This window comes from Trichoderma harzianum, assembly GCF_003025095.1.
Source record: "Trichoderma harzianum CBS 226.95 unplaced genomic scaffold M431scaffold_4, whole genome shotgun sequence".
Taxonomy (NCBI): Eukaryota; Fungi; Ascomycota; class Sordariomycetes; order Hypocreales; family Hypocreaceae; genus Trichoderma; species Trichoderma harzianum.
This window is the reverse complement of record NW_020209252.1, coordinates 1,042,418-1,068,170: the sequence shown is the minus strand read 5'-3', so window position 1 is coordinate 1,068,170 and position 25,753 is coordinate 1,042,418. Positions and strand designations below refer to the sequence as shown.

Sequence of the window (25,753 nt, the reverse complement as noted above, 5' to 3'; positions counted from 1 at the left end):
GAAAAAATCGAGAACAAGAGAGGGTGCTCCCTGCAGGCACACACAACAGCAAAGTGTGTGTCCGGACAGGTTTTGGGACAAAGTCTTGAATGGTAGGATAAGTGACAGCAAAGGAAAATTAGACGGTAGTTGGTCCAAGGACGCAAGACGCAGCCGCAGCTCGCGGAACAAGCAGAGAAGAGTCGAAGGCGACTTCTGGAGTCGCACAAGAAGGGTGGCTCTTGAGTCTTAGACGCTTGGCGCACGCGGGCGGGTCCAGAGGGGGGTCGTATGGGTGCTTTAGGTGCCTCTGGGGCCTCTTTGGGGGGTCCTTGAGGGGGATGGCACTGAAGCTCCGGGGAGTCAGATGGTGCGCGGTGGCGGGATGTGGCTGCTGTGGTTGCTTGGCCCGGTGCGTGCGGGCTGCTGGAGCGCTGGGCCTAGCGGACGCAGCAGTGGAGAGCAGCGAGCGTCTAGCGGCGCTTCTAGTTCGTGTCTCGCCCTGCAAGGCCTGGTGGACGTCTTTGTCGCCGGAAAGATTCTGGGCACGACTGGGGGGGCGCAAGATGCAGGCTTGGGCTGCTAGTGTCGAAGTCTGGCGGAGGGGCAAGACGTCAGCCGTGCGAGAAGGATCGGCGCGAGGAGATGCAGCAGAGCGACAAAGGCACAATTGGCACAAGCGAAGACGGATCGAGTTTGCGACTGGCAGGCGAGCCAAGGGCGAAGCGAGTTGGCAATCAATTTGATGGGTTCAAGCGCCAACACGCGCGCTGCGACTGAGGGCGAGGGAGGGCGTTGGGTCTGTGTCTGCTTTTGGATTTGCTTTTGGAGCGAGGGGGTGGCAGCGTAAGACGAGACGGCGCAAAATAGAGTCAAGGATAGTAGGTTAGGTTAGGTAGGCAGGAGAGACAAGACAAAAATCGCAAGGTCCGTCGATGTAGGGCAAAGGCAGTCGAGGCAAGGAGGAGTGAAGCGAAGCGAGACGAAGCTGGGCTGCTGATCAAGGCAGGCGAGGATCATGGGCAAGGGAAGCTGCTCGACGACGCCATGGCTCGACAGCCGTTGGATGCTGGTGATGGCTGACGATGAGTTGAGGCAGGTAATCGGGGCAACGCCAATGGGGACGGGAGGGAACAGGAGGAAAAGGCATCGATATAAGGCCAGGTCGGGTGCCGAGCCCTATTCCGTGCAGCTTTGTTCCCAACCCAGTACTTTGCGGGCTGTACCCATATCTCCCGTCTCTGCTGTACATGTACGAGTACTCACACACTCACACTTGCACTCAACTCATACAGTGCTCCGTAATATTACGAGTACTCGAACTCCCTACATGTGCCTAATGTAATGCGCCTGCATCTGTCTGTCTGTGCCTGTTCTGTCCTGTCCGGTACTGTACACGTACATCAAATTGATGGATTATGCTGCTATCCCATGTCGATCCAATCAGTCCAACGGGCGACAAGTCACGTATGTACATGCATCCCGGATGCAGCGAGGTACCAAGACTGCCGTGCCGTACTCGCACTCACTCACATGTAAGGTTCAGGTTAGGTTCTGTTGGATGGAAACTCTCCATTCATCCAAGCTGTCAGTCGCGTCACTGCAAGTAAGCCGCCCGTGCTCGTTGGCCAGCAAATGTACATGTACTTGTCGTCCCGGCGAGCAGCCCTACATCTCAACAAGCAGCTACGAGTAATGGCACTTGGAAAGCCTTGGACAGCGCCAATTGCTTCGAGTGCGCACAAGTCGTCGTCGGATCCCCTCCCTGCCGGCGCAAGTACCAGTACTCGAACACGTAGGTCGGGCCAGGGTAGCTCCAGTGCCCAGGATGAGGCAGCTCTTAGCTGTTGCCAGTGATGCAAAGCGCACATCGGCGAGCGCTGAGTGGTCGAGTCGCGCTGCCAGTGCGGAGGTGCTGGTGCATGCATGCAGGTGCAGCGTGCCAGACGGACCACTAATGTACGAGCCCAGATTGACTCAAGCCATGGAAGTCTTCCATGAAGAAAAAAGAAGGCTGCAACGAATTTTCTGGCGAGGGGGGGCTTGGGGGGAGTCTAGCAATCTGGTCCTTGCACTGGGCTCTGCTCTGCTGCAGTCCCACCCGGTGAGCATGCAGCCAACCACAGCCCGCGGCAGCCGACAGGACTTGGAATTACGAGAGAGAGAATGCGGGAATATGGCCTGATTGGAGCAAAGTTTTTTGTTTTGTTGAGACATCAAGATGTATACGTGTTAGTTACTTTGTAACTACTAGGTAGACAATACTTTCAAAAAGAAGAAAAAGAAAAAGAAAAAAAATCAATAAATCAAGTCAAATCAAACCTAACGGCACGGCAAAAAGAGAAACACCCCCGGCCGGAAGGAATCCTGCGTGGTGCTTGCTGCACCACGCAGAGCAGAGCAACAGATTGCGCTCGCACTGTGCCGCCCCATGCGCCGCACAGCAAATAATATTCTCCGTATCGCTACCCTGCGCCCTTGGCCGCACTGATGCATTTTCCTTTTTTTCCCTTCCAGGGCGTTCTCTTTTATCCCTCTCTTCCCGGATAATATTGCGAGTAGGTTTTACCAGGTATGGCGCAAGGAGGATTTGCCTGTACTGTACCTCGCGGGTTTGCTTGCGGTCGCGGCAATCTATTCGCATCATCCCAAACAGGCACATTGCGCTAGACCATGCAAGCACGCAGCACCATGGCCGCTAGCAAGTGTCGTGATTGGTCGTTTTGTGGAGAGATAAAAGAGCCCGGTACGAGAGCATGTACCTGCTTGGAGGCGGCAAGGAAGAGGGGAGGGCAGACATCAAGGGACAAGAAGGAACATGAAGATGCTATGCTCGAGTCTTGATCAATACTCAGCCTCAGCCGTTCGCTCGACTTTGCCGCATTCCGTATTAGACGGATCTCGGCCGGCCCGATGATGGCAATATCCGTAGAAACGGAACGATGGAAAAAATCAGCCGCTGACAACATGCGTGTCCTGCACTACGAACTACGAGTACACCAACCAGAAAGTCGTCTCCTGCATTTGGGACTTCCAGGTCCAGGTACTCGTATACATACAGGTACTGTAAGGACAATCCCTGGAATGCCTGCCCAAGCTTCCTCACTCTTGTCCAGCTTGCAGCCCAGTTTTGCAGGGGCAGCGCAGCCCAGGGTGGAGATGATGGGATTTCGACTAGGCCGCGGTTATTATGGCAACAACCAGCCAGGGCACTGAGGTCTGTGGATCTGCAGTCTTTCAGCTCGCAGCAAACTGCAGGGGATCATGTTTGAGGAATAAGAGGGGGAGAGAAAATGGGCTCAGCAAGCACAAGGACGAAGCCAAACAGGGTACACAAGGGATCGCGCTTTGCCTCGAAAAGGAAAAAAGAAAGGAAACAAAAAGGGAACCTTGAACGAAAGAGTAAGAAAAATATAGGGTACGAATACGTCAAAGGCGCAGTTTCTGGCGGGTTGGTTGACTCGTGGGCTCCGAAAAGAGCCGGAGGGCCATCGAACGATGGATCGAGTCGACGGCTTGTCCGTTCGGTACGGAGGGCGGAGGCCCGTAGCACGGACAGCCAGCTTCACTCATGTTACCTATCTTTAGAGCCGAATCGTGGAGACGATGAAACGCGCAAGCCCTTTCAGCTAGGGCGCTCGGGGAGCTCGGTCTCGCTTCCATCTGCACTTTGATGCTAGAGTCCGAAGGCGTGAGGCCCGTGAGTACGGTACGTACGACCGTATAATACACGCTACAGGAATAGGAGCTTCGCGTCAGAAAGCCGTGCCCTCCGTGCTCGGGGATGAATGGCGAGACAGGGATTTCGCGAGTACAGTGTTACTGTATTTTGTTAGGACACATGAGAATGACATAGGAGAGCCAGCCCAACAAGCACGAGGGCTTCGGAGGCTGATCCTCCCCAGCGCGTGGTCATGTTCTGACTGTTTGCCCAAGGACCCGCGACCAGCTGAGCACGTTGTTTGCTGGGATGATGAAAGCTGACGGGCAGGAAACCAGAAGAAAAAGAGCAAGAAGCCAATCAGGCAAAGCAAAGAAAAAACACCCAACAATACCGACCAGAGCCCCTGTCAGGAATTATCGTGTACCTAGCTGTCGCACTGTCCAGCTCCAGCCACCCCCGATGTCTTGCAAGGGACAGACGGACAATTGTCCATGGGCCTTTGACCCTTTTTTTCTTTCTTGCTACGTCAGCAAGTCTGTCACCGTGACGCCACGGAAAACTCATGAGAAAGAAGGAAAGGAAGGGACAAGAGTGAGACACTGACACAGACAAAGACAGTGGATGAGCCGCATCTCCGAATCACGGCAGTGCTAACCGCCCAGCCCAGTGGCCCAGCCTCACCGTTGGGACGCAGATTCGCGGGAGACGAACAGCCCTACTAGTTCGATTTTAATATCCCGCGCCCTTATTTGTGATTTGCTTGTTTGCTCTTGGTTAGGCGCAGTTGCGGTCGCAGCGACACCCAACGGACTAGAAGGGCCAGCTCAGCCCATTCCAGGCAGCCCGGCGCGTGCCGAACAAATCAAGGGGAGAGGCGAGACTCTCTGCCGTACCACATAACATATCTATGCATCTGTCCATTCAATTAGTATTTGTACTACAGTAGATTCCTCTCTAGCCTCTGTGTCTACGACTGTTCCCTCTTTTCAATCTGTCCTGTTCTGTTGACCTCATCCCATCTTAGAGTCTTCTTCTTCCTGTCCTTCTTTCTTAGTGTGGCTGATGCCTGGAATGAGACAGACAATGACCCTCCTTGGGCTTCTAGCCTTCTAGCGCCATTCTAGAAGAGTTTTTCCTTCTTGATTGCGTGGTCCGAGCGCCGCACTTCATCTTAAACCCGACTGCGCGGCTCCACCGGCTTACCCTCTAGTCAAGGATCCCTCGGCTGGCTAGAATCCCATTCGATTCCCTTTTCTGTTCGGGACGCCTGCCATCCGAGCATTTTCGACGATTGCCATGCTGGTAGAGTTACTGTATTGGATTCTTTTCTTCCGTGTTTTATTTGTATTGTCGCTTTCATGTATTCTCTTTACTTGTGCTCTTCAACTCACAATCCCCCTTTTGTTTAAATTCACAAACTTACTCAGTAGCATTTGCCGTATTACCATTGTCTTGGGGATTTTTACTTGTCATCACTTTATATCTGCACTCTCTTCCACGCTTACCACCCTGATCCCGGGAGTTCGGGATTTTTCTTCCCCCTTCTTTCTATTCTAATTCATCTTCGCGTCTACTCCTTACGCGCTCCTCGATTAGTACCCGATTCCCATTACACGTCCCTATTATCAAACCCTCACTCAGCTCGTGCAGTGCGCACAGAGGGAGACACAGCCCTTGCCCTGATTCGCAATTCTGTCGCCGGACCACGGAGAAGCCCGTCCATCCAAAAATCGGGGAGGGGCCCCCATTTTCAAAGAAAAAAAAAGAGGTTCCATTGCAGTGTCCTTACTGTACTAAAACCAACTTTGCTGCATACTGTACTCCGCAATCTTTTCCCAACTTCCGTGGCCCTGCTTTCTGAGGCCCGGCTCCGGACTTTCCCTTGCATTCTTTTTGCCCCCCTTCCAAAATCTGATGGCGCCAGTTTCTATATCGTCATTCTGGGTTTTGTGCTCTGATGTGGCAAAGCTACTGTAGAGCGCTTTCCCTTGCATGTTCGCCCTGCATCGCGTGGCCGGTGTAGGCCAATCCTTGCGAGCCTATTCATCAGCGTATGATTGATTCCCTTGTAAAACGAGCGAGTGCTTGTACCGGTAGCACTACTACAGTACTCGTATGTAGCTAGCAGCGGTAGAATGTTCGTTTACATAGCTGCAGCCACTCACAGCGGTCCACGAAATGCATACCAGCTGCACGCTTTTTTGGCTACATGGACTCGGTGCGCTCAAGTCTCAGTCTGAGTCTGAATGCTGAGAAATCTGAAATCTGAAAGTTCGAAAAAACATCCCAGACTCAAAACGCATGGGCTGACACGTTACTCATACCCGGGCGTTGCTCTTATCGTGTTCGCGCCGGCGAAGCCATGAAGCCTGTATCACTTACTCCCTTGGCTTCACGCACAAGACAGGCGAAAACCACATGCTTTTTTTTGTGGCTTCTCCCCCCATTTTCACCAGGGATGCAAATTCCCCAAAGTGCTCGCTTATCACCAATTCAATCAATCTCCCTCGGCATTAACTTGCACCATCCCATCCCCCCCCCCCCCTTTCCCCTCTTTCTCCGTGTCCAAAATAGCCCGCTTCAAAAGTGCGACCCAAATGTCTAAACGAGCCGCGCTTGCTAAGGTCCCCTTCAAATCCCTCCAAAACTGGAAAATCCATCCAGGGCCCCGTACGGCGCCCGCAAATGAAGCCAGCGGTTCTCTTTTACTCTGTCTTTCTCTTTTGCTGATCCACCATCTACTAATCCATCTAAACTACTAGCTGGGCTTTTTGTTCTTTTTCTTCCAAATTGTTCTGGGCAAAAGCCCCAGTCGATCTTCCCCCCTCCTTCTCCAAACCCGATCCATCTCCGAAACGCGATAACCTATTTTTGCAGCCTTCTAATCCCAGACAAGCTTCTTGCTTGCAGTGAAACAAGGGGGGATAAGAAGAGTGCTTGAGTGCTTTGAAGCTCGCTTGTCTAGTTGAATATACAACCCCTCATAGATACTCTTAAGAGTACATGTATTACACGAACGTGTACATATGCTACAAAATTGATATCGCGTTCCCAAAAAGAATGAATGAGTGAACCCAAAGTAGAAGTGCACTGAATCATGCAATCATGCCACAAGGAGTCGTTTCTATCCGTCTTACCCTACATACACAATTCGCCCACCAAACGCCATTGATTTGAAATCATCCAAACTAGTAATGTTGGCTAAGCATCTCTATCATTTTACCCTTTTCGTTCACATTTATGTCTGTAAGTTCTCGTAGATCCACGCCGACTTGATCACTCACGCCATATTGATCGCCGTCCATAGTATTACGCGTTCGATATCAAAGCTTAGTATAGTACCTATGAACAGAAGCAAGAGTATAGGTAGTCCTCAGGTATTGTTTGGATAGAGCTTCTCCTGGCATCTTACAGGGCGTGTGATTAGTATTCAAACTTTGCAATACCATATAATCAACAACTCTCGGAGTAGTCCGAAGCTGAATTCTATTTCGGGATTTAGATCTGTTGATGAGGCTGAAGCCTGCCAAGTACATGTATCCCCCCCTTTCGGTCTTCCGACCTGTTCAGCTCCTTAGAAGCCTAGAACCCCGATTATCCCCCTCCCCCAATCGATTTTCCCATTGTCAGATGCCGCAAGCCAGATGCCGCAAGCTAGCGAAGCCCTACCTCCTTTTACTGCTGATTGTCGGGCTTCTCTTGTTCTGAATTCGGCATTAGCTGATGGATCTCCAATATGGAGGGCCTTAAATCAGACACAGCTCCATATATATGTCATGTAAGATATCGCGGCGGGGAATCAAAGACGAACCCGAGTCAGAGGACGTTGGTTTCTTATCGTGTTCTTCATTTTCAGTTTGCTGGACGGTGTCCTTATCCGCCTCTTCGACGTTCTTGGGGACGACTGCATGTAGGCCCATCACAAGGCTAGGATCGTATGGGATTGTAGACGGCATTTTTCTGTTGAGATTCGGAAACTGGGTAATAGAAATGCTTGCGGATATAGTGTCGTTAAATGCAGTATCAGGTTTGATTGACAATGCCACCTGTGTAGTATCTGGATTAAATTGGACGCTGAGCAACTATTAATACTTATATGTGTAGCTCTACGGCGTCCCTCTGAGTTAGGCAGCGTCTGGGTTGAATGCTGTTGGGCTTCGTTAGCTGCCTTCTTCGAGTTACAAACATCTGCTTCAACAGAGCTGAAATGCATATTAGTGGAGCGCAGATGAAAACCTGTAGTGGCCCTACGCTCAGGTGCATATCTGGCGTAAAGTATTCGGGGAACGATAACCCAGCAACACAGACATTCTTTGATCTGGCTTGTCATAAAGCCCAGACCCTTATATTCGGATACTACTGATATTCTCGCATGCTCGCTAATTCTTGCTTCATCCGCTTTTTCAATCCCTGCTACCTCTTCCCCAGATCGCCCACCAGAGCCCGCACAACATATCCTATCCACACAGCCAAGGCATATGATACATCATTTGTGACAACAGCTACAATGGGAGGGTAGAAAAAGTTCACGACGGGCTTAAAAAGTGGTGGATCCCTTCCCAGTTATCAAGTTACTGTAATATCAAGTACTTGTGTCTAAGTACAATGGCCACCACTATGTGCCAAAGTGGTAATGCAATGCATTGAGCATGCGATGACACCCTTTGCCCTCCATCCCCGGTTTAAAGCCATCGTAATGCATACTATGTACATATAATCGTCAATTCATGCGGCAAATGCCGTCCCGTCTTGTCCGGTCTCAAGAGGGATCATCGTCATCTAAGTTCTATCTGCACATCCAGCATGTGTGTGTGGTTGTGTGCGTGCATGTGTATACCATCCTCGCTCCCTTTCTTCTTCTTTTCATCCTGTTGACCATAGTCATCTCACATTTAGCCACGGTTCACACAAAGGGTCTACGTATGTACGCGCCATAGTCGTTTAAACCGTATTCATATCTCATGTGTTCATCCACCAACTCTTCGTTATGTCATCATTTCACTCAGTCTTGGCGGCGTTGTCGCCCTCCAGGTGAATTTCGGCAACTTCGTCTTCGTCGTCGCCGCTGGGAGGCCCCGTAGGCACCGTTAAGACATCCTCGTGGGCGTCCGCAGGGGATGCTGCTTCTCCGTCCACAATTCCATTGGCAGAATCGGCCGATGTCATATGAGCATCGGCTTCAAACAAGTCTCCCTTAGAGCCGCTCCGCTCATCGCCAGATGAGTCGAATTGTGCGTCATCGCTGGCATACTCGGCGGCTGTAGATCCCTCTGCTCCACTGTTATCGAGCCCGCTAAAACTCCAACTCTGTGTCATATCGAGAGATTTTGGGCCTGCTGCTTGGAAGTTGCTTGAAGCACCCAGACCTTCATCCTCGATGCTACGAATTGCCTCCTCATATGGTGGAAGAGTTCCATCTTGGCTATCGGAGAGAGACTTGATTGTGGTATGAGTAACGCCAACCTTCAAAGGCGAGCCTCGGCCAAGGCTGTCGTCGTCGGCCGATTCGCCTTCGTCGTCGGCGCTCGTATCCGTGTTGTACTTTTCAAAGATTTGAGCATATCGCGGACCACCTAGGTGGCCGCTGGTCCGGCGACGGTAGAAAAGCAGATATGCTGCGCTCGTCACCACCGACGAAGGGTCAGAAACTGCTGAAACGGAAGAATCTAGTATCAAAAATTAGCCCTTGTCCATCTTATTTTCACACTCCGAGAACCAAGACTTACCATTGTAATTATACCACCGCCCATCGACAAAGTTCTTGGCGTACGCGGTGTAGTGACCTCCGCCCAGTCCTCCGTAGTGGTCATCAACGCCAATCAGGTCGTATATCTCTTCCTTTCCGTCTTCTTTTTGAATGACTCTCGAGGAGAGATCGAGTCCCTCAATGGGGAAGTCAACTAGGACATCCAATTTGTCTCGTCGCCATCCGGAGCTACTGAAGCGCTTCAGGTGGCAAATCAAGTAGTCTGGCGTCTTCCAGAGATCGAATTTCTTGCTGGCTCTTCGGTGTTCTTTGCATCGCGGGCAATACCACATGTCTTGCTCCGACAAAACCTCGGCTCTTTCAAACTCGTCCAAACACTCATCTAGGGTGATGCCTCGGGACCTACGAGTTTGGCGCCGCCTCTGGCTGATCTTAAGGGCAGGGTCATTGACGGTTTCAAGATCGACAAAGGTCTTAGCTCCCTGACTTGCATCCTGCTTCTTTCCAGTGTAGCCAAATACCGTCTCCCAGCCCTCCTCAGTCCAATCCACTACAATGCCCTCTTGGAGTCGAATTAATGGACCACCGTCAGCAACTGCTGGGGGCGTCGGCTCGGAATCGACCACTGGTGAGCGCTGCGCGTGCTTACCAGCCCGCATTTGCTTGTCGCGACGCTTGTTACCCTTTTTACCATATGTTTTATGATTCTTAAACTTCTTTCGTCCACCGGCGATCTTCTGAGCGGGTGGTCGGTTCCCACGAGTTTGAGCCAATTGCTATATGCATCAACGCCAGTCAGCAAATCATCACTCAAGGGATTAATGAAAGGGGAATCCGATTGAAAGCTACGAAGATAAAGGTAGGAGAAAGAAACTTACCCGGGCGCCGTGAGGCAAATCTTCTTCATCAGACTCGTCTGCCATGCGTGTCTGTACAGACTCCTGCTGAGGGCTCTCATCATCGTTACTGCTTTCCTCGTTGCCAGAGGCGGTGCTGTTCCAGCTCTCGGGGCTTGCCTGGTCCTCATCCTCCTTAATGAGTGGTTCTGGCATGCGATCCGCGAGTTTTGGAAGAGTTCGGTTGTTATCGACGCTCGACCAACCGGTTGGAACAGGGCCATCTGCCGTGGCGGCAAAGTAGCTGAACTCAAAGAGGGTCTGGAGTTCCGGGTCAAGGGACTCGCCGGGTTGGACAAACTTGGGACGCTGAGTGTTGAACTGACGAAGAATCTGTGGCTGGTTAGGCAGAGGTAGCTCAGGAGGAGGCATGGCATTGGCGGTAGTCTGGGCGTCCTTCATGGTCACGTCGACCATGTCATCTTCTCCCTCGACAGATTTTGCAACAACCTTAGTGTCCGCAGAAGAGTCGGCGTCAGATGCAGTAGTGATAACCATGTCAGCCTCAGCTGCGTCTGAACCTTCAGTGCTTGGCTGCTGGTGGAACTTTGACCAGGTCGAGAAGGTTGCCACTCTCTCCAATACCTTGCGCTTGATAATTTCATAGTTTGACGCTTCTTCTCTTGTCAAGATGATGAAGTGCGGAGGAGAGGTGCCTTCAGTCACTTTGCTGGAGCTTTGTGGTCGTCGGTGGAGAACTGGCACCACCATTCTCTCATACCTGGGGTCATCCCATTCATCAGTGGTTTCAGGTGGAGTGTCGTCGAGATCCAACATTGAACGAGGCTTCTTTTGATAGCCCTTGGCGGGCCAATTGGTAGGCACAGCCTCCAACTCGTGGAAGGTTGCAACGTCGGAAGTGCCAATCTCCTCTGAGACGTCTCCGCTGTTCTCGTAGATTTTGAAGAACTTATCCTTAAACTCTTCGGCACCCATCAGACGATTCACCGGTACACCTGTGCGAATTGACAAGAAAGACTTGAGAGTCTCAATCGAGCTATGCTTGGACAACTCAATCTCGAACTTAACGGGAACGTCATTAAGAGGGAAAAATGTAACAGTCTTGGCCCACATGTTCTCAACGGGCAAAGGTAGCGTCAAGTTGTTGAAGGGATCGAATGTGATGCTAATTTTACTGCACACGGGACACTTGAGGGTCGACTTGTACATTCCAGTAAATAGGTCGAAAATAACGGAGTCGTCTCGTCTTTTGGTAATATCCCATACTTTGTCTGCCATCTCCTTGATTGCCGCTGGGTTGTTGATCATGTCATCCGTAGAATCTGGCTTCTCAATGTATGGCTTATTCTTGATGCGACTGAGGTCTTCCTGGAGCGCATCGAGAAGGAACCCGAGAAATTCCTGCGAGTCTTGCTGGCCCCAACCAGCAAAGGTGGATCGAACGCGACCAACAGTGCTCTTGAAATCTCTGGGGACTACAGAGCCCCTGCCCTCGTCATAGATATCTTTCAACAGCCCGTTGTAGGCCATAGCGACTCTTCCGTTATAGCCTAGTGGATTGGTCTTGTTGAGTTCGGTAGAGAAAGTCCCTGTCATAAAATATTTGGACAATTCTTCTATGGCACGGAGGCACTGCAGCGCCGAGTTCATGTAGCAAGTGTTGCCGAGATTCTGCAAGCCTACAGCGCCAAGGCTCCGACCGCTTTTCTTCTTCTGCATCCTGCCACGAGTGGCGGGCCCATCTGATGAGCTGGGGCTGCTCCGGTTGCTCAAACTCTTGGACAACGCGGTGTTGTTGGTCCGCGTGGGAATTGCCTTTTCGAGTGACCGACTCGTGCAGGTGCTCACCCAGAGGTTCTTATCAACCAATTCATCAACAACGAGGGTCTCATCGGTCACTAGATCGAAGAGCTGAATCGAGGCGGAGCCATTGTAGTTGGAGTTTACAGTTTGATCTTCAAGACCTGCTTGCCGTCTGGCATTCCGGACGCTCGCGAACGAGGGAACGTCAAGGAGTAAATGTGACCAGGAAGAATTTGCCGCGCCTTCCGCAGCTTGATCGCGACCGGGAGAATCGGGCGGCGTTGTTAGGGCAGCCGGAGGTTGGGCATTGCTCGCTCCGAGCTGCTCCGTGTTCACCACGAAAAGTCGAATCTTGCGGTCAATTGGAATGCCGGCAAGCCGTTTAATATCCTTAATAAATGTCTGGGCATGATATTTGCGGCTTCTGGCCAGAGCCAGAGGAGGGGGATTCTCGGCTTTGAGCGACTGTTCGATTGGCAGCGGGCTGAGCTCAGACCACAGGCGATGCACACGGAAAATAGGGGGGTGAAGCTCATAGACAATTTCGGTCGGAGATTGAGCATCGACTGCAGTATTGATAGCCGTTCGGACGATGGGTTTTTGCCCCTCTTCGATGCCATACCACTCCATGACCATACTCCAGGCATCTTCGGGGAAGAGTTCGAATGATTGTTGATCAAGACCAGGCTTGAGGCGAACGAAATCTTCACGGCCAGGCTCTTCAATGACTTGCTCGATGATATCCGAGTTGTCGACTGGGCCCAATGACACTTCGGACGTGTCCGCCTTGCCCGAGCGTAATGACAAGGCCTTGTCCACCCATGTACGCGATACGAGATAGGCTTTATCACCCTCCTTTGGCAGCTTTTCTGCTGAAGCCTTGAGTAGCATTTCAATAATCTTGACCTGCTCGATGAGTGGGGGAGGAGGGGCAGCTATAATGGGGGAAAAAAGGTAGGCGTTAGTAACCGTGCAACGTGGAGTATTTCCCTTCTCAAAAACAAATTTTGTCGTTTTTGTGGAAATATTCTAGTAAAGAATACACTACAACTTACATTGAACAGCAGACGTATCGGTACCGTTGGTCAGCGGTTCTGAATCCGTGACTTCAACAACATCAACGCTCATGGCGCGGGGCAGCTCCGCCGAGGGGTTGGCGGAGGATGCCATCTCCACGTCCCCAGTGCTGCTGGCAGCATCGATGTTCTTGTCCGGGATGGTTTCGGGATCCATGCTGGAGGCTCGTCGTTTTAGCGGAGAGGATGAACGTTGGGGCAGCTCAGCATCTCCGTTCATGATAGCCCTCTTGGAGATGAGGAACGGTGACTGGCTCCTGGCGTAGGCTTGCACGGAAGCGGCGTCGTCTCCTCCTCTTTCGCTACTATCGATGGAAGTTTCGTGATAGAAGGACGCGCCGGGGGACGAGGCAACGGATGAGGCGTAGTCGGCAGAGACGAGAGACGAGTTGACGTGGGCTTGGGCCTGGGTCTGAAGGCGCGGGGGTACGCTGGAGGCAGTGATGGAACCGGCACGGACGTAGAGCGGCGCTTCAAGCCCGGAGGCTATGGGCGTAGCGGAAAAGGAGAGGGCGGCGTCGTCGTCGGGCTCGCACGAGGGGATGGCGGTGTCTGGTGATGGAGAGGTCGGGTCGTCAAGATCGAGCGTCAAGGGACGGGCAAGCTTTCTCTTCTTTGAGGAAGACGTCTTGACAGTGAGCTGCCCGGGCAGCTCTGGGGGAAACGGGGAGAGCGAGTGGTCGAGGGAGGCGATGGGGAAGGCCTTGCATCTAGACACAGGACACAGCAGACCGTCGCCTTCGAGGGGTTGACAGAATCAGCCAGACAGAAGACTGGAAGCAGGGCCACCGGACATCGGGGCAGTGGAGGCGGGCGGCGTTGTTTCGTGCGAGTAGAGGCGGTGTTTGACGGGCTGTGTGGGGCGTCTTGTCAGCTATTTCTGGACTTTTTTTCCCAGCGGCTCGAAGGGGCAAAGACGTCACAGCACAAGTACCGCCGGGGTATCTGCGAGTACAGTGCCGGGAGCAGCGCAAGGGCAGCTGGGCAGAGCACGGCAGAACTGAACACAACAAATACTCCGGCGAATACTCGATGCAAATGTACCCGACCCGACGCTTGATGCAACATAGCATGAGCTGGTGGATGCTGGACCGGGAATAGCGCAATGTCTTGTGCCGCGGTGCCTGACCTACCTGTGGGAGTGCCTGTAAATCCGTGGCCTGTGCCTGGCGAGAGGTGACAGACAGACAGCCAAAAAAAAAAAAAAAAAAGGATCAATACGTATGGGTACGTATGCCTGCGCGTGCCTGCAGGTTGTGCCGCTTTAGCAGGTGAATCAGGCCAAAAACAGAAACAAAAGGAGGGCGAAGGAATAATACCTAGAAGTGAATCGAAGAAGGAAGAGGAAAGAAAAAAAATTGAGCGAAGCGAAAGAGGAACAGCGGGATCTGGTTAGGGCCCCGTTTTTACGTAACCCAGCCGCGAACCACTAGAGAGTGTTGGCTCAGCTGTGAATGCAAAAGATGATGGTCAGGGTATTAATGAAAAAGCAGAGGCACTGATTATGGGAAAGGCAGAAATTGAGTCAATGTCGCTGATGGTCTGGATGATGCCAGCTTGGATTTGCTGTGGTTGTAGTTGTGACAGCTACAGAATACGATACTCATAGCCGCCAGACTTAGAACGAAGCAAAAAAAGACAAAAGTAACACATGGAATTCATACTAGTGAAAAAATAAAATCAAGCCACATCAACTCTTCACTGGTCTATCTATCTAGGTACATACCTTGGCGCTCCCTTCCACTAACTTTGAAAAAAATAAAGAGGCCTTGGGAGCACCGAAAAAAAGAAGGGCTGTAATCCGGACGGTACTACTTGTGTGCCTGTTCTTTTTAGCTGCAGACAGGGCGAGACACATCCCCACACTCGTCCAACAGCCGCCCACTAAACGACCCGGGCAAGGGTTCAAGTGAATCCATAATTCATCAGCCGGCATGGCCAGCGCACAGAGCCAGCAGGGCGCCTGAATTCTCAACTGCCGTGGCGGATATATCACGGCTGGTACATCTGTATGTAGACCCAGGTACATGCTTCATCTGGAATCTTTCAAGTTGTTCTCTGGGAATGGTGGCAAACGCTTTCGGAATCGTCTATTTGTAATTGATTGGTTACGTCCATTTCTCATCGAGCAACTAGGTACCGATGGATTATGGATAGATAGTACCTACAAAGGGACATTGCTGTCGTCAATGTGGAAGAATAAGTTCTGGCTGTTTAACATGCAACAGCACTTCTATTATACGAGAATGGGTGCCTCAAGCACATGGTAAACCTTGTGAACATCCAGGCATCCGTTGTCACACGCACATAGCGTCGTTCCTCTTGCTGTTCAAGCCTCCTTGCATCAAACATTTGTACTTTTCTCTTAAACTTTATACTACCGTGTTACTTTTCCCCTGATGATACGAGGCTTCCAAGGTTCTCTAAACTGCCTAGGTACCTACATGTAATCATCAATGGCGAAATATGTTAGGTAGCTTGGTAGCAATTCCAGCGGCGACGCCAACACTGTGGCGGCTACTGGCGTCTGACGGATTCAGGGAGACGGTCAAATGCGCCGGCCTGCAGAGATTTTCAGGTCTCAGTGCTAGACACACGGCGTATCCGTGCCTAACCTGACTGGCTTCGGAGCTTGGTCATCAAACAGCTGAATGAGATGTCCATGAAACCACCTGTAGTAACTGCTATACCGTGTCTGAATTGTTCGATATACCCCGATACGAGAGTACTTGAGGCTCTTTCCGAGAGCCTTTTTACAGGCATGAGCACAATAAAAACGAGAGAGTCTTAACCGGTGATTTTCTAACAATACAAGTTCTGTACAACAACCTCCTCTTCCGTACAAGAAGTCGAGTCTACCACCTATATAGTTGTCTTTTTACCAAACGAGGCGAGAGTCTAAATAAACCCAGCAATTGGCTATCTAAGGCACCCTCGGGCAAAACAGTAACTCAAGCAGCAACAACCCCAAAATCCGCCGCTCTTCTGCGTCTCGTCCCAGACCCCTAGAAAAAAGAAAGAGAGGGAGAGGGAGAAAAGCTATAAAATATGTACTTGTAGTTAATGCCCCTTCCACCTCTCCCCAAGGAAATCCCCTTTGCTTGTGCAGCATCAAACATCTATCAGGTTTCCTTTTCTTTTTTGTTTTGAATAATTGGAAAATCATCGTAATTCATCAAAATGCCGCGGTGTTTCAAAGCTTTGAATCGGCCTCTTCGAACTCGGTAAGCTCCTTAACGGGGCGAGCACCAGAGCTTGCCTGAAGACCAGCCTTGTACTGTCGGCCGTCGGTAATCTCTATTGCCGCATCTATAGCCGCTGCGACATCGCTATCTGTTCCCTCAACTTCAGGAGCGGTTTGAGGTAGTCCGAGCTCCTTGGCCTTTGAGAGGAGAGATGCGCGTTTATCTTCGGGAACTGATTGTTCCGCCTTGAGATGCCCTTCCAATGAGTCGAGGCTCGCTCGGCTCTCTTTGGGAATATCTTCCAGACCCAAGTTCTTCAGGAGGTCCACAAGCTTCAAATCCAGTTCGTTGGACCCCCGGGCATACAAGTGAACCGAAAGACGGGCTCGGCTGCTGGAAGATGGGCTAAAGTATTTGTCAAAGAAGCTCAGCATTTCAGCCTTTGTAAGCGGCTTCACGTGGGCAGCATCTTCTTGAGCTATAGGTTATAACACGTTAGTATCTCGCGCATATTGTTAGGATCAATCATGTCGCTTACCTTGCTCAAAGTCGTAATATTCGCTAGATATTTGGGCCCAATGTCTTGAAGTTTCTTGGTCGAGATTACGCAGCTTTTCAAGTCTCTTGATGACCAAGCTTCGCTTGTGGCCCTCAAACTCGGTATCCGTCATTTTCTGGAGAGTCTCTCCAAAGCGGACCAAAAAGGCCTCGATACGCCTATCTAGGTAATCAGGAGTCCTCTCGCTCTGAATCAGGAAGCGGAAGCCGCAGGTGGTGGAAAAATTGCGGATGCTGGCAAAGACAATATATCCAAGCTGCTCTTTCGTCCTGAGCTGGTCGAATGCGGGCTCGTGCATCATCTGATCAATAAGAAGAGTCTTGGCGCGAAGCACTCGGTCACCCCTATCGCCCACGTACAGCCATGTTTCAACGCAGTGGTTGACGTTTGCGGGGTCTTTCAGCGTCTTCTTGTAGACGTAGTTTGACCCAGGGGGTAAGATGAGTGAACGAATGATGGGCCACTGAGACTTGGGCAAGACGCGGGCCTTCAGAGTAGACTCAATCATGTCGGTTAGCTTCAGAGCCTCACTCTTGTACATGTTTCCGTGTACGTAGACCTCGACGTGCATTTGGGCCAACATTTGCTTCTGAAACTGTCGAACGTCATCTGCAGTAACATCTCGCAGTTCCACAGCAAGCTCCTCTACCAGGTAGTCACCTTCTGCGTTGAGCCAAGACGTGTAATCTCCCACTTGCTGATACGAAGATTGAAGTTGCCAATTGTCGTAACCGCGAGTAAGACGTTCCTTGACAATGGTGAAGCGAGCATCTTTGATGGTGATGTCTCTCAGGGTCGCGGCGACATGCTCGAGAAGAAGCGGAAGCTTATCGTTGTATCCCGAAATGTCAAGGAACAAGCCTCGAGAATCCATTGACACCGTGTACTCGAGTCCTGCCAGTTCTGCGTCGTACGAGTATTCTTCCAATGCATCTCGCACCAACTCCGTAAACAGTCTAGCCTTGACGCTGCTCTGGGCAGAGGCATAAATGATGGGATTCTTCAGGCTCACAATGACATTTGCCTTGGGAACCCAGAAGGTGTCATCCTTCTTCCACCAGGTGCGAGCCTCTGCATCGTTTCGCAGGATCCGAGGAGCCAATGCAGGCTCTGACACCTCCTTCTTCTCTACCTCGAGTTTGCTAGGAATGAAGTTGTTCTTGTGGGGTAAGTGTAGCTCTGGCAGTCGCTTCTGGCTAGGAGTAGCCATGGCACGCCTCCAGTCATCCATCAAATCCGCGGGAATCTGCTCGTATGAATACTCTGTACCATACCACTTCTCCTTCTGGTCCCAAGTGCCCGGGAAAGTGCGTGACACCACGGAAAGACGAAGATTGTCTGGCTGAATCTTAGATAGAACCTGCTCGATAAGCTTCGAGTCAAATGCTCGCAGGCGGCTGTGGGCACTCAATAGCCACTCTCGTGGCAAGGGCTTTTGCATCACAGAACTGACTCTGCTAGTGAACCGACTGGCAGGAGTCTTTTGTCTAAATTTGAAGTCCACGTCGGCCATGCCTTTTTGCTCCTGGAATATCCATTCTTGAGGGGGAGCTTCGCGAAGGAGAGCAATGTACTGGAAAAAGATGTGGATAATTTGGGGATATACTTTAAGGCCCTATAATATCAAGCTGTTAGAGGTTATCAATCACCCAGAGCAAGGAGCTAGGCTTACTTCTTCCGTCAATCGGATCTGGACTTCAAAGACACCTGGTGTGCCGGGGCAGATGGGGTAAGCGCCGGCAGATAGGCTATTAGCCCAACCCTTGTTTTTGATATATGACATGATACTGCCGGGTCCCTCATGACCAATGAGGTGAGAGCAGTATCGACTAGGTTGGGACTCGTACAGGTACTCCTCGTCAATGAAGGGGAAGCAGAGGTTTAGCTCTCTGGTGTCCATGACTGGCTTCGCGAACCATTGAATGCCAATGTCGCTAGGTCGGAAAGGGAGCTCGTCTGTCCATCTGTTGGGAGCCAGATTTTTGTTGGCAATGCCGGAGAAGAACTCGACGGTCCATTTCTGGAGCACATCAAGAGGCTCTCGGCCCAAAATGACGAGCTTCATGCGATTTGCAGAGTAGTGCTTGGCATGAAATTCAATGAACTTGTCTCTGACATTAATCCCACTGGCTTCAGGGAGAGTCTTGAGCACCTCTAGATTGCCAGTGGAGAAGTGGCAGTAAGGGTGCTTCGGATTTGACAGAGACTTGTCGAGCTGGTGCAGGCGCCAGGTGTCATTCTGCAGATTCTTCTTGTTCTCCGAGTCGACAGCTTTAAGTTCCCTGTCCAAGGTGCTGGACAAGAAGAGGGGCTCTATAAAGAACTGCGCAAAGCGATCGAGGGCCTCACGGAGTGGTGAGGGATTGGTATCTGACGGGTCTTGGTCGTTGGCCGGCTTGGCCGCGACGTCGAAGTAGTAGTTGGTCGAAGTGGCGGCTGTATACGCATTGGAGCTGCCAGAGTTGGCAGAGAGATACTGGCTGTACTCATTCTCGATAGGGAACTTTTTCGTGCCCATGAACAAGAGCTACAACGGCTCCAGTGTTAGCCCCCAAGTGTTGGATCGCAAGAAGCACAATTGGTAAGATACAGCAATTGCAGTGTAGGTAGGAACGGGGAGAACCCAATCAAGTCCAACAGAAAGCAACAAGAACAGGAGACGCGACTTACATGCTCAACCGCGTGTGCCATGCCCGGCATTCCATCCTCATCGCTGAAGTTGCCCACATTGACGTCAAGAGCGGCGCTGGCCTTGTCCGTCTCAGGGTCGTGAACCAGCAGAGCCTCGAGCTCGTTTTCCAGCCGCACTACGCGGTAATCGCGGTCATCCAGCGAGGGCTTCTCCAGGCTGTCAGTCAGGACAACGACCGGCGATTGGTGACTGGGGGCTTGGGCCTCAGCCTTGACCGGCGCCGGCACACGCTGCATTGCGGGGGTTTGTGTGGTGAGGCGTGCGGATAACAAAGAGTCCAGTGTCCAATGTCCAGTGCCAAAAGATCAACAGGCGCGGCAGCGATGAATCTGTGCCGACAAACCTCGGAAAGGAGAGAGAGGATGTTCAGCCCAGGGAACCAAAAGGATCGTATGGGTGATTGGTTTTGGAGGTGGCGGCTGTAGGCTGACTGATCGAAGACCCGTTGCGGTGTGAGGCTCGTAGTTTGCTAGTGGGGGTGCGCCACCCAGGTTTAGGTGCCGGACGGTTTCGACAAAAAGAGGATCGGGAAAATCACCGAAATGGAGCTGCCTGCAGTGGGTTAGAGGTTTGTGTTTCAGCGGCTGTTTCTCAGGATCGAGATTGGTGGGAATGCAGCGAGAAAGGAGTGATGAAGAAGGAAGAAGTCCTGTAGGAGTAATGGTAGTAAGAGAAGAAGGAAATATGCGGGCTGTATGTAAAAGGATAAAGGTCTTCGGCAAAAGTTGGACGAGTACATGTAATCAGTCTTATATAGCGGACGCAACTGCTTCAACAAGTCCTGCATATACATAGTACCGAGGCATTGGTAGCGTGGGCTTTGTGAGATGGCAAGAGTTGTTACGTTGATTGCGTACTTTGTCAGATGCCTGGAACACCATGTCCGAAGCGGGCTGCTGAGAAGCCTTTGTTGCTTATTTGCTTGCTTACACGATCTGAGGGTGAAAGAAGCTCCCCCTTCAAGCTCGTTCCTCAAGGTCCCCCTTTGAGACTGCCATGAGACAGAAGCGGACGAAAGATTTTTATACCTGGAGGATTTTCTTCCCTTTGGATCGCCCAACTAACCGTGCTACATACATTTCTTTGCGGAAGCTCATCTCATCGACTGGTCATTGTACATGGTGTTTACAACTTCACACACTGCGCAGCTTGCCACCGATTGTAACGAGCTAGTAGGGAACCAGCGTGCAATAATCATGCATGTCTTTTGCCGCCTTGATATTTCCCAGGCAAAGATGCCACTCCTTGCTTCCCAGCACGGAGTAGCTGGTCCTAGGATAAAGCCAAGGGAAACTAAAATGTTGCCATTATGTACAAGGTGGCATTTCTGGACGACAAATCATGGGGCCAGCAGGTCGAATGCCGCCGTTATTTGTTGGGATTGTGCTTCGGGATGTGGTGACACAACTGTCATTGGCTCCGCAGGGTCAGTCCCAGTAGTCTATGATGCACAGCAAAGGAGACGTGAAAAGCCGAAGCTTTTGTGATCCTGCAAGGGGTGTGGGGAGCAAGATGGCGCGCTCCCCGTCTCGTTTCCACCGTCTTGGATGCGGATTCGCAGTGGGTATGATTCTCTCCCAAAGCTCCCACTAGTCGTTCAGTGGTGGGCTTTGTCCTGGTCGTACTCGGAGCAGGGATTGCCGTTGGTCTCAGCGTGAATTTGTACCTGATAACCTCCTGGTGATGGGCAAACATTTTGCTCAGACGTCCCACGGCATGATAACAGCGGGGGGCTGTCCAACCACAGAGCGTTGAGTAGACGCCGAGGATTCCCTCGGCAGGTCGCTCACAGCCTCCCCCAAGTACGAGTACGGATATGTCTGCTTGGACTCCGTGAAGAGGGGCGCGCTAAACACAGAGGTCAGGGTTGCGATCTGATCTGCTTACTTGGGTCAGTGAGCTTAGGCCACGGCCATGCATAAGGCAAAGAGATGGCTATTTGACACGTCAACGATCCTATGGGCTGCGAGGGTGCCACCGGCCCATCAGGGTTGTCAAGCCGAGCCATGGCCATCGTAAGAGATTCTCTGATCAACGCGGGTTTCGTCTGCTGTGCCCGCAGCTCCACAGCCAGCGGGCAATGCTTGGAACGAAGCCGAGTCAAGGGCTCATGTGCCATATCCACTGGCATAGAGTCTAGGAGCTTTCGGTGACATTTGATCGTGTGCTCGCTCGCTTCTTGGTTGCGGCACAGTAACACTGTCGAGCTTTGACACACGGGTGATTGAATCCTGAGCAAGCTAAAGACGCTCTATTGCCCATTAGCACTATTGGCTTCGCCTCTAGGACAAGCGACCAAGCTAGGTGCTCCTGTGATGTCCGAATCCGCTCTTCCATGGCTCTTGGTCCATAGCGGGGAAGTGGGAAGAGGATATTACTAAATACTGGCCGTCAGTTGGACCTGGGGTCGCGCGAATGCAATCCGTATGCATGTAATATGTACGCAACCCTCCTGCGGGCGTCTTTGTGGTCCGATTTGACCCTCGAAGTTGGTGACTGCGTACGGCAAAGCTGCTAACAGTGCTAATCTGGTGGATTCATCCTTCACAACAGACTGCCAGCGAAGGATGGTAGACCCCGCAAATGGCTTTGAAGATCACACATTCGCGCTGCAAAGCGCATCAAGGCCGTATAAGATAGGGTGCTGAGACTCCCTTGTGTGACGGCCTCGCATAAGCCAGGTCCCGTTCCGTGTATCGGCAGTGCTTATCCAGACCTGGCCGCAGAGTATCGTTCGGTAGTCGCCAGAGAGCGAAGGGAATGGCTATTTGCCATCCCTATCTCAACCTGAAGTGATATAACGCAGCACTCATAGCTATCTGTTACTCACTTCCATTACCATATCAGATGCTAAAAGAAGATAACGATGCTAGAGTAAGATGCTTGAAGACGGTAGCGGTAACAGCTGGAGCTTAGTAGTACCACTCAAAGAGTAAGGTATCTTACTACAACCTTGAGCTGCACGTAGCCGCCGGAGTGTTGGATAGGTCATGCAGTCATTGACTTTCAAAGTCGATTGCCAATTTATGACCAACATCTCTCTATGCAACACTGGATATAGTGCGCCGTTTGCGATGCGTCAGCTAAGGAATCGGACTCTTCAATGCGTGTAGACTTACCTTATTCCATTGCTAAGGCTTCACTAAGAAAGTTCATGTATTCTTGCGGATGTGGGAGGCTGTGGCATTTATTCCCAGTGAATGGTTGAAAAAGGGCAGCGACCTGCAGTAACGGGAGATCTCATTAATTACTCATCGCTCCCGTATTGTGATATGCATGCATGTAGGTATGTGATAAAGGAAATGGTGTCTCCGCCCCGCGATTGAATTGTAAGGATCTTATATTTCACCAAGATTGCATGGGGATTGCGATAACACGGGAGAAGTGGTGCCTTCTGCAGACCAGCTCCAGCATCATACCCATGCCCGCAGCAGCATTGCCTTCTGCTATAATCAGAATGTGAGGTGCGGCGTATCAATTGGCTGTGTGTACCATAGGCTGTCTCTCAATCAGAGCGAAATGGAATCTAACATATGCGCATGAGCTTCATTATGATCATCGACGGATGAATATAATATTATAAGATTTTATTTAATTTTGATCAGCAATATGATGTATGCTGCATGGGCGGGAAGCTACCCATAGCTAAATTTGTATATTGTTTGTTTGCCGCATCCATATGGCGGCGTTGTGTCTGTTCGACAGACCAGAGCTTCTAATATGAAGAGATAAATGAAAACGTGCAAGCTAATCTGAAGCAAGCATTTGTCTATGAGCTGTTCGGGTATAAATCTGAGAGGCTGGCCTCTGCATTCATGAAAATTACGTATCCCTATGGGGACAGAATGCGTATAAGCAATAAATGGGAACACAGTCGTTCTCACCAATATGGGGCCAAAAGGGCAGGTTTGTTCATCACCTCCTGGAAGCCCCCTTGGGACAATTGGCTGCTTTGTGCCCAGGCTGTTTGCAGACATAGCAGTTGATTGGAGCTTGGCTGCCGCCGCCGCCAGCAGATATAGAAGAGATGTTGTTCAATCGAACCTCCTTCTTCTTTCGCTTCTCACGGAAGTCTTTAGCCTTTTTAGATTCATCGCTGAAACGAGGTCTTGACCGCGACTGGGAACGACTTGAGCTGTCTCCAGTATCTAAACGTCTACTCTTGCGCTTCGGGGCTGAATCGTCATCGTCGTCATCGTCGCTAGATGATTCCTCATCTGGCCGATCGTCTTTGCCAGAGCTAGGTTTCTGCTAAATGTCAGCCAAGGGACAATTTATACTCTATGTTGTGATGGAGAAGCTTTGACATGCCTGATTCTCTTCTACCTTGGGTTTCCGTGTCGAGGTCCGTCCAATCTGAGGAGCGTCTTCGCCACCAGACTCGTCAGATGAATCGATATCTCCGTAACCGACATAAATGACGTTTAGGGCGGGTTCTGAAGGTCTGCAAGCATTCAATTTATCCAGCTTTGTGTTCAAAACCCAATGCGCGCCGGTCGCAGTGTGTTGGGCCAGCGCTGCCTGTCGTTTTGCCTCCTGGTCTTCGAGAGCTGCTTTGATTGATGCCTGATCTATCAACGCGCTAACTCGTTCTTCTGCAGCTGTGGCCGCTGAATGTCTAAGCTTTCGTTTTTTGGAGTTCTGGGAGCTGTCGTCTGATTGTGGCGACGAAGACGAAGCCGACGCAACAGCTCGTTGCATAAACTTCATCGTTAGGAGCCTCGAAGAGACTCCTTTAGGTGTTTCTGAAGCCATCTTATGAAGAAGCCCTATGGCAATTGTCCAAAAGCTAGCGACCAGTTATGCTTCTTTCTGCGAGGCGAGTCGTGTTGCAGACAATCTGTCTGCGTTGAAAGTTGAAAGTTTTCCAACAAGGTCAACAGAGCCAAACGAAAAAAAGTTACTGCTAGGTACCTTAGCTTGTCGCGATGCGTGCGCCTGCAGCAAGTATCTGCCGATCTCGGACAATATTTATTCCGGTGTTCGTTCAACCCACCTCCAGATCCAACCTCAACTCAAGGCAATTGCTGCTCGGCTTCGAGTCCAGATCACACAATCTTATCGCAAACGTCGCAGCCATGGCCTCGTCCCAATTGCGATCGGTTCAAGCGCTGACGCGCAACCTGCGCGCATCGAGCCGATCATTCGCCACCTCTGCCCGCCGACTCGAGGCATCTGCGCCTGTTACTGGCACGAGCGAGACGGCCGCTGTCCTCGAGACCGATTCGAAAGCCATCAGCCAGGCCCCCAATCGTGGTGCTATCTGGTCTCGAAGCCAGAAGCCTCGATCAACGGCCATGACCGGTCCTCGATTCGAACAGACCGATTTCGCCCTTCAGGTACAAACGTCGAGTGGTATTTGCCGTGAGAGACCAGAGTATTGATGTGATTGCAGCCTCAACCCTACTCAGCTATGGAATTGGTGCACAAGGTGCCCGTTACATGGACTCACGACAAGATTGTATCGTGCGATGGCGGCGGCGGCCCTGCCGGTCACCCCAGGATCTTCATCAACACCGACAAGCCCGAAATTGCCTCCTGCAATTACTGCGGCACCCCCTACGTACGCCTGACTGCTCAATAAAAACCAATGGGACACTAGGGAAAAGCTAACAATCGAATAGGCCAACGAGCACCACCGAAAACACCTCGAATCCCTACCCGAGACTTCCTACCCCCTAAAATAGACTTCTTCAGCAAGGCGGGAATCTGGGTTATTGAGCTGCTGGGCATAGACAGGCCTTGGGTCGGTTCACAAGTTATTTTGTACTAGTCATGAAGAGTTTAAATGAAGAAAAATAAGAAGCCATCATATTGTACATAAAACAAGGGGCTGTGAAGTTGCTCTACTTACACATTGAATCTACTGTAGTGTACCTGAGGGATTGTGTGAGCCGCAATTCATGTAATTGTAGTGACGCTTATTTCGGCTTGCCTCTCATATTCCTCCATTGAGCTAATTTCAAATACTACATCATCTTCTTTTAATGCAATTAACACTTGAGAATGCACACCAGGCGATGTCACAAAGTCTGTCCAGTTGCTGTACTTTGTACACACTCACCCAAAACCGCTAACCCCACTAAAGCGGCGAGGTAGCAGCTTCAAAGTCTCCACCTCACACATCATCGAAACCACAGAATGCCTCAGCGTCTCGACGACATCACAACCATTTTCCTTATTTTACTGTTTATGATATCTTTGTTTCCTAACGCATTTCACTATATTTGG

The 25,753-nt window shown here is 51.0% G+C and overlaps 7 protein-coding genes across 7 annotated transcripts; 2 read left to right on the top strand and 5 right to left on the bottom strand.

Annotated features, from left to right (window-relative positions):
• Nucleotides 1-320: 320 nt before the first annotated feature.
• Nucleotides 321-725, top strand: M431DRAFT_480242 (hypothetical protein; the record flags this gene model as incomplete). The annotated part of the gene is made up of 1 exon (XM_024915848.1): nucleotides 321-725. The coding sequence occupies one exon, from the start codon at nucleotides 321-323 to the stop codon at nucleotides 723-725; it is 405 nt and encodes a 134-aa protein (XP_024776256.1).
• A 700-nt stretch (nucleotides 726-1,425) lies between these two features.
• On the bottom strand, nucleotides 1,426-1,883 carry M431DRAFT_381818 (hypothetical protein). The gene has a single exon (XM_024914711.1). It carries the CDS (start codon nucleotides 1,848-1,850, stop codon nucleotides 1,527-1,529), a length of 324 nt encoding a protein of 107 aa, XP_024776255.1. The 5' UTR covers nucleotides 1,851-1,883; the 3' UTR covers nucleotides 1,426-1,526.
• A 5,142-nt stretch (nucleotides 1,884-7,025) lies between these two features.
• M431DRAFT_506340 (hypothetical protein) lies at nucleotides 7,026-7,972 on the bottom strand. Its single transcript, XM_024918793.1, has 2 exons — nucleotides 7,455-7,972; nucleotides 7,026-7,347 (listed from the first exon to the last, which is right to left on the bottom strand). The coding sequence occupies exons 1-2, from the start codon at nucleotides 7,597-7,599 to the stop codon at nucleotides 7,319-7,321; spliced, it is 174 nt and encodes a 57-aa protein (XP_024776254.1). The 5' UTR covers nucleotides 7,600-7,972; the 3' UTR covers nucleotides 7,026-7,318.
• Nucleotides 7,973-8,641: 669 nt separating this feature from the next.
• On the bottom strand, nucleotides 8,642-13,306 carry M431DRAFT_493049 (hypothetical protein; the record flags this gene model as incomplete). The annotated part of the gene is made up of 4 exons (XM_024917065.1): nucleotides 8,642-9,309; nucleotides 9,370-10,126; nucleotides 10,229-12,945; nucleotides 13,066-13,306. The coding sequence occupies 4 exons, from the start codon at nucleotides 13,304-13,306 to the stop codon at nucleotides 8,642-8,644; spliced, it is 4,383 nt and encodes a 1,460-aa protein (XP_024776253.1).
• Nucleotides 13,307-16,279: 2,973 nt separating this feature from the next.
• On the bottom strand, nucleotides 16,280-19,758 carry M431DRAFT_80166 (hypothetical protein; the record flags this gene model as incomplete). The annotated part of the gene is made up of 4 exons (XM_024922911.1): nucleotides 16,280-16,749; nucleotides 16,810-18,445; nucleotides 18,503-19,357; nucleotides 19,501-19,758. The coding sequence occupies 4 exons, from the start codon at nucleotides 19,756-19,758 to the stop codon at nucleotides 16,280-16,282; spliced, it is 3,219 nt and encodes a 1,072-aa protein (XP_024776252.1).
• A 3,367-nt stretch (nucleotides 19,759-23,125) lies between these two features.
• Nucleotides 23,126-24,369, bottom strand: M431DRAFT_506336 (hypothetical protein). Its single transcript, XM_024918792.1, has 2 exons — nucleotides 23,834-24,369; nucleotides 23,126-23,770 (listed from the first exon to the last, which is right to left on the bottom strand). Exons 1-2 carry the CDS (start codon nucleotides 24,275-24,277, stop codon nucleotides 23,438-23,440), a joined length of 777 nt encoding a protein of 258 aa, XP_024776251.1. The 5' UTR covers nucleotides 24,278-24,369; the 3' UTR covers nucleotides 23,126-23,437.
• Nucleotides 24,370-24,600: 231 nt separating this feature from the next.
• Nucleotides 24,601-25,209, top strand: M431DRAFT_480238 (hypothetical protein; the record flags this gene model as incomplete). The annotated part of the gene is made up of 3 exons (XM_024915847.1): nucleotides 24,601-24,861; nucleotides 24,918-25,085; nucleotides 25,147-25,209. 3 exons carry the CDS (start codon nucleotides 24,601-24,603, stop codon nucleotides 25,207-25,209), a joined length of 492 nt encoding a protein of 163 aa, XP_024776250.1.
• Between the last annotated feature and the right edge of the window lie 544 nt (nucleotides 25,210-25,753).